At 46.7% G+C, this 7,712-nt stretch overlaps 1 protein-coding gene across 1 annotated transcript in view; it reads left to right on the top strand.

The window, feature by feature from the left end:
- Window positions 1-774: 774 nt before the first annotated feature.
- PLA1A (phospholipase A1 member A) overlaps window positions 775-7,712 on the top strand; it is a 35,303-nt gene continuing 28,365 nt past the window's right edge. The window contains exon 1 of the mRNA XM_048503197.1: window positions 775-1,167. Within this exon, the coding sequence (XP_048359154.1) occupies window positions 1,095-1,167 (73 nt within the window). The 5' untranslated portion in view covers window positions 775-1,094. The remainder of the gene's footprint in view (window positions 1,168-7,712) is intronic.

The raw sequence follows: 7,712 nt of genomic DNA, 5'->3' as shown, positions 1-7,712 counted from the left end.
CTGAGTGCCCAAATTGCAACCCAAAACCCACTTATTTATCGCAAAGTGCCAACACGGCAATTTAACCTGAATACTGAGGTTTTAGTTTTAAAAAAAAGGTTGGCTCTAAGGCGCACGTTACTCAGGAGTAAGCTTGGTGAAGCAACCGTGCAACGTTTCGAATGGGTGAATCACGACCCTAGGAGGGTTTACTCAGAAGCAAGCCCCATTGCCAGCAACCGAGCTTACTCCCAGGTAAAGGATCGTGCCCAGACTAGCCTAGATGTGTGTGTGGGGGGGGTGATTTTCCGCCCCCCCACATGATGAACTCTGTGCACATGTGCCCACAGAAACGGCTCTGAGTTCCACCTCTGGCACCTGTGCCATAAGTTCGCCACTGCTGTTATATATCTTTTAAACAGCCACAACTACGAGCTGTTGGAAGCGGTGGCTAAATTTTTTTATGGTGTTATTTTAACTCGTCAGACGTTGTAAAGTCTGTTATTATCTTGCAACGTTAATGTTAAACTATTTATATGCCATGAAAGGTAATCAAAATCGAACCCAAATCTCTCAGATCCTAGTCCGGCATTTGAATCACCACACTGGCATAACTGTAGTCAGACAAGTGAATTCAGGGCCCACAAAGCTTCTTTGCCAGCGGCCTTGATTTCAGGCTATCCACGGGCAGGATTACGCCACCCGCCCGCTCTTGGAAGCAGAGAGAGTAAACAGTGCTTGGACTCTCTGCCAGGACTGTCCGGTGGCGCTGCAGTTCTCTCCAGGGCTGCGCGGCCGACAGAACAGAGGGCTTATTGAGACGTACCTTTGGAACGGCACACAGAAGACAACACCAGCTGATCCCAGGGACTGAATCAGTTTTCTTTGCACACACCGACGCGCCGCGTCGTCCCTCTATTTTGTAGCAGCGGTAATAGCAGCAGTTAGAGAAATATAGTGCTTAAAAAAAAACCAAGAAAAGAGGAAGCCGCCTGGACCAACCCTCCAAGCCGCAGCATCCCTTCATCATTAACTCCAAATGAACCCTCTGAGAATGTGGATTTGAGTGGGTTACAGAAGAACGCAGTGGGTTACAGAAGAACCCTTCGGGAACCATGGCTGTGGATCCTCAGAGGTGGTTGCCCTTGGCACTGGTGATGCCCCTACTTTTCGGCTTGGCCGAGGCAGGTAAGGAAGGTGAGGGCGGCAATTCGAGACGCGGAGGGCCAGGGAGGATTCGACCATTTGGGCATTTTTGCCAGCAATTATGAAACTGTGAGTTCCAGACCAAGCAGAACACGGCACAGCCTCAGACGTTTGGGGTTGGGGGTTGTCTGGCCCTTGTTTTTTCGCAAGCAAAAAGAAAAGATGATCCAAAGGATTATGGTTCTGTCTGCTGCCAGATTGTTTTTCGCTAGAAATCGGGATCAAAAAGTCACTCTACACTTACGTGGCTGGCTAGGTAAAATAAAAGAGGTTTATGTTTTTGGTCAAGTTAATTTTTCGTCAACAAAAATAATGACACGAATTAGATCATTTATGGCACATAATAAGCGAAGAATCATGTTAGGACAAAGAGCCAGACTACATGATGGTGACCGTAATAATGCTACAAGCGGATGATATTTTTTGTGTATAGACTGATACCATGGATTTCTGTACAAACTTTATTTTTTTTCTTTTGTTTATTGTTCTTTCTTTTTCTTTTTCTTGTTCTTCTCTTCTCTTTTTTTTGCTGGCCTAATGGCCGTAATAAAACTGACTGGCTGATCATTGATGGTCAAATATAATACAGAGAATGAAAACGGTTATGTTTCCCCTAGCTGGGGTAGGTTAGCGGATGGTTTACAACCGTTTCTTTTTATGGTGCTTGAGTTTGTAGTTGATGGTTATGATGTTTGTTTGTGGTGGGATTCAACAGTGGTGTAGCGCCAATGGGGCTGGGTGGGGCACGACGGGGGTATGGTCGGGCATCCCGGGGTCAGGGCATTGCTGGGCGGGGCTGTGGCAAGGACGCAGCCACTGCGCCGGTCCTTGGGCTGGAAACGAATGCACACAGGCGCAGGCTGCCACGCACACCGGTGCACCTCCTGCTAGACTGCTTCAAGTTCTGCGCGCTACTGCTGAGAGGAGGGGCGTAACTCAGGCAAAAATCACGTGGCAAAATCACCAATTAGTAACCCCCTCTCAGCACACACAAATAATTAGTAACCTACTCTTGGGAACCTGTGAGAACCTGCTGGATCCCACCTCTGGGGGGGACTCTTTAAAATGCCCCGGGGAGCCGGGGCTGATGGCCAGAGATGGCTTTTGGAAGGTTACAAACTGTTTTGGCATGAGCAGGATGCTGAGGTCAAGTGCTAGAAAAGCCCATAACAGGTCAAGCGTGCAGAAAAACCTACAGTTAAGTGTGTTTGTATGGATGGGAGTTGCATCAGTCAGAAAGGGCCGTTTGTCGTCCTGTGCCCTGAAAAAGAAACTGGAGAATTATTCTGTTGCTGTTTCTGGTAGGCAGGTTTTTAAACACAGAGACACCTTGGTAGGGGAAACTGTCCAAAGCTAACAGCGTTCATATACTATGCATGAATTCAACTGCTGGTATCAAAAATAGCTCAGGCTGCAACGTCATGCGTTCATAGCTCACGGCACTTCCTGATGAACTGATGAAATGGTAAAGAAAAGAAACCAAAAAGCAAACGGACAAGGAAACAGAAACATCTGGCCTATCATCAACCTGTAATCTTCTAGAAATGTTAGCAAAGTGTTTTTGTTTAATTGGTCTCAGCCCGGAAATCTCGGGTATGTCCAATTACTCCGTTAGGTTTGGCATTCCCATGAGAAATGGAGTTCCAACATTGGGTGGCAAGGCACACCCATGATACTCTGGAGAAGCAGGGGAAAGTCCACCTTCCAACAGCATCAAACCCAGGGCGTGGGCAGATGACACACGTGGAAAGGGGTCACCATCATGAATTGCAAGAAGTATGGAATATGCTGCCACAGGAGGTGGTGATGGCCACTAACCTGGATAGCTTTAAAAGGGGCTTGGACAGATTTATGGAGGAGAAGTCGATCTCTGGCTACCAATCTTGATCCTCTTTGATCTGAGATTGCAAAGGCCTTAACAGACCAGGTGATCGGGAGCAACAGCCGCAGAAGGCCATTGCTTTCACATCCTGTGTGTGAGCTCCCAAAGGCACCTGGTGGGCCACTGCGAGTAGCAGAGAGCTGGACTAGATGGACTCTGGTCTGATCCAGCTGGCTTGTTCTTATGTTCTTATGTTCTAAGTTCCCTCAGTGGGGCCTGGTGCATATTTAGGCTGGAAATTGTAAAAGGGGTAGAAAGTAGTTCTGTCGTGTGCCGGAAGGACGTCAGAGAGGGGAGCATAGTCTTTGCTAAAGTAAAATCTTAGAATCCTAGAGCTGGAAGAGACCACAAGGGCCATCGAGTCCAACCTCCTCCATGCAGGAAGACACAATCAAAGCACTTCTGACAGATGGCCATCCAACCTCTGTTTAAAAACCTCCATAAATGGAACCTGCACCGCACTTTGAGGCAGTGTATTCCACTGTCAAACAGCCCTTACCATCAGGAAGTTCTTCCAAATGTTTAGGTACCTTTCCTGTACCTTGAATCCATTACTCTTGTCCTGGTCTCTGGAGCAGCAGAAAACAAGCTTGCTCCACCTTCAACATGGCATCCCTTCAAATACCAATCCAATCCAATCCAAAAACCTTTATTAGGCATAAACCAGAAGTACCACACATTCCAAGTACAAAAACAGGCTCGTTGTTATATATCATGTAGAACATGGATTAAAAATGTAGCAACTGCTTCAGAAATTTCTACACTAGGGCTGTTCAATAGCTTAGACATTTTTAGTTTGTCTGAGAGAAACACACATTCTAGAGGTAGTAAAGCTCCCAGATCGGTTCTAATATCAGTAAAGCAGGATATGAGGGATTGAGTCCATAGCGTTGGGACAGTGCCGACAACAACGCTCACTTTGTGGGATGTTAAGAAAACGACCTTGAAGATAGACAGAGGGGAATGAGTTGCACCTTGCTCTTGTCATGACCCATCTGCACTTATAATTAACAAGCTGTTCTAAGTATACAGCAGGGCTAGATTTCGGGGGTGATCCCAAAGTATAGAGGGGAACAGGAGCTTTGTGCAGCACTCAGGAGAGATTGGTATTCCTGGTCATACAGTCTGATCTTTAGATGATGGTAAATTTCCGTGGCGGTAAGCATATGAAGAGACTCCCATGAGAAACCCAAGGAGATTTTTTTTTTTTCAATATGGAGCCACCTTCAAATACTTAAACATGGCTTTCATGTCACCACTTTACCTTCTCCAGACTAAACATCCCCAGCTCCTTAAGCTGCTCCTCATAGAACATGGAATCTAGACCTTTTACCATTTTGGTTGCCCTCCTCTGAACCTGTTCCAACTTGTCAATATCGTTCTTGAATTTGGTGCCCAGAACTGTACATGGTATTCCAGATGAGGTCTAACCAATGCAGAATAGAGAGGTACAATTACATCCCTCGATCTTGACACCATACTCCTATTGATACAGCCCAGAATCACACTGGCTTTCTTGGCTGCCACATCACGCTGCAGGCTCATGTTCAGTTTGTGGCCTACTAAGATTCCCAGATCCCTTTCACACGTACTGTTGTCTATTCAGGGGGTCACTTATCCTACACGTATATGCATTTCATTTTTTTCTGCCTAAGTGTAGCATCTTACATTTATCTCTGTTGAAATTCATTTTGTTAGCTTTGGCCCGGCTCTCTAATCCGTCCAGGTCATTTTGAATTCTGACCCTGACTTCTGGGGTATTAGCTACCTTTCTTGGCTTGCTGTGCTGCTGTGGCAACCTCAGAGGCAGGCAAAGAAACAGCTGCTGGAAAGGCTTGCAAAATAGAGCTCATCTCTCAAATATTTTGACAACAGGGACTGCTTATTTACTTTGTTTATACTTAAGACGACAAGTTCCCCCCCCCCCCAAATGGAGGCCTCTGGCCAGCAGCTCTGTGTCCATTAAAAAAACAATATTGTTGTCTGTCTTGTTACATGTTGTTATATCATTTCATCTGGAAATGACATAGGGTGCCTTGAGGAATCATTTTTTTAAATTTTTTTTATTGTATCATTTGAATTTTACAGTTTATAGTAATTTCCTTCTTCATACCTTTTCAAACAATGCTTTCCCCCCTTTTCCCCCTCCCCCCTGTATTTTCTTCATAGTTTTGTCACACAAACAGCAGTAAGTTCGTTCTTTGTAGCCTCTTCTCCCATATTTCTTCCTCGACTCGAGCGTCTTTCATCCAGTCCACGTATATTATCCATATCTTCAACATTTCATTCTGTTTATCTTGCCACGTCTTATTTTTGGTTAGTATATCGAAAATATCAAGTGTCCCTTGTTCCCAGATATATTCTAACCATTTCTGAAATGTCCATTTTTTTCTTTTCTTTCCAGCCCAAGGCTATTGTTGCATGGGCTGCTTTAATCATTATTTTATGCATATAACTACCCTGTTTTCCCGAATATAAGACATCCCCTAAAAATAAGACATAGTAGAGGTTTTCCTGAAGTGTGAAATATAAGGCATCCCCCGAAAGTAAGACGTAGCAAAGTTTTTGTTTGGAAGCATGCCCGACGAACAGAACACAGAAAAATAAGACATCCCCTGAAAATAAGACATAGTGCATCTTTGGGAGCAAAAATTAATATAAGACACTGTCTTATATTTGGGGAAACACGGTATATTGCTTATCTACCCTTCTGTCTTCCATTACACCCATGATCATTAAGTCATTATTGAAATCAATATTTATCTTCACCAGTTTCTTGATATATATTAATACAGTTGTCCAAAATTTCTTCACTTCTGCACATTCTATCCACATATGGCTATAATATGCCTCTTGGTCTCCACAGTGCCAGCATTTAGAACTTATCTGACTCGAGGAATCATAAGACATTTGATGGTCAAACCATGGAGTTTCCAGCGATTCCTAGAGCTACGCTGCATTGCTTCCAGGTTTTCCCAGAAGTGATGTGGGAGCACAGAGGACAGCACAGCATCCGAGGGCTCTGCCCCCAACTTTAATTCTAATTCCCCCGCCTTATACACTGGCAACCGTATCCCAGATAGCCAATTTGTATTGTCTTTGCGGCATCTTGGCGATGTCATGTTTCTCACACAATCGCAAATGGTTGTGGAGCATCTGAGACAAGACAGGGAAAGAGAGTAGGGTTGCCAGCCTCCAGGTGGTGGCTGGGGATCTCCTGTTATTACAACTGATCTCCAGGTGATAGACCAGTTCCTCTGGAGAAAATGGCTGCTTTGGAAGGTGGACTATATGGAATTGTACCCCATAGAAGTCCCCCGTCCAGAGGTGTACGGCCTATAGGGCCATGTGGAGGGGCGCCGTGTGTTTCTCCCAGATGACCAAATGGCGTGCGCCCCAGCTGCACGCTGCCAAGTCCCGCCCCATCTGTAAAAGCAGGCCTTTAGGGCGACATGGGGTGGGGCTTGAGGGCGGGGCCACACCTATGAGCCCCGCCCCCAAGCACAAGTGGCAGGGGCAGGGATGGGGCACCCAGAGAGGGAGTTGTCTCTGGGCACCATTTCCCCCAGATACGCCTCTGCTCCCCTCCCCTCCCCAAACCCCACTCTCCTCAGGCTACATTCCCAAAATCTCCAGGCATTTCCCAACCCAGAGCTGGCAACCGAAGCAGAGGGGGAAACTGACCTGAGATGAAAAAAGGAGCCCGAGTGGTCATGAGTAGCCATAACAGTCCCATCCCTCAAAGGGAGGGAGAGGCGGTGTATCTTTCCCTCAGTTCACAATCTCCAGGAATTTCCCAGCCCAGAGTTGGCAACTTTCCCGGGGCCTCTTCTTGTTCTGGGCTGAAACGAAGGCTGTTGACTCTGGTCTGGTAAATCGCTGAAGGTTTAGGGATGGGACCTGAGGAGGCTGGTGGTAACCCTAACCGATTTAAGCAGTCACTTTACTCTCCTGGTGTGAGGGGTTTGTAGACCCTTACCAGTGGTGGGATCCAAAGATTTTAGTAACAGGTTCCCATGGTGGTGGGATTCAAACTGTGGCGTAGCGCCAATGGGGCTGGGTGGGGCACGATGGGGGCGTGGCAGGGCATTCCAGGGGTGGGGCATTCCGGGGCGGGGCTGTGGCAAGGACACAGCTGCTGCGCCGGTCTTTGGGTGGGAAACGAATGCACGCAGGCGCAGGCTGCCACGCACGCCGGTGCACCTCCTGCTAGACTGCTTCAAGTTCTGCGCGCTCCTGCTGAGAGGAGGGGCGTAACTAAGGCAAAAATCACGTGGCAAAATCACCAATTAGTAACCCCCTCTCGGCACACACAAATAATTAGTAACCTACTCTCGAGAACCTGTGAGAACCTGCTGGATCCCACCTCTGCCCTTAACTCAGATCTCCAGTGTCTGAGACTGGGATCGATTCCACACAGCAAATGTATAGTGGGTTTCAGTTGTGATAAATTAACTTGTTTTCCTGTTTTCCCGTTCTCATGTGTTCCTTGCAGTCAGCAACTGGAGCCCGTGGAAACAATTCAGGTTGCTTTCACACATTCGCACAGAGACTATTGTCTTTGTAAAAATATGTTTTGCAACACATGTGCAGACATGGAGAAATGAACACCCATAGTCATGCCGATCATCCCACAATATGACTG

This window comes from Sphaerodactylus townsendi, linkage group LG07, assembly GCF_021028975.2.
Source record: "Sphaerodactylus townsendi isolate TG3544 linkage group LG07, MPM_Stown_v2.3, whole genome shotgun sequence".
Taxonomy (NCBI): domain Eukaryota; kingdom Metazoa; phylum Chordata; class Lepidosauria; order Squamata; family Sphaerodactylidae; genus Sphaerodactylus; species Sphaerodactylus townsendi.
Note: the sequence above shows the minus strand (reverse complement) of the source record. Positions and strands in the feature narration are given on the sequence as shown.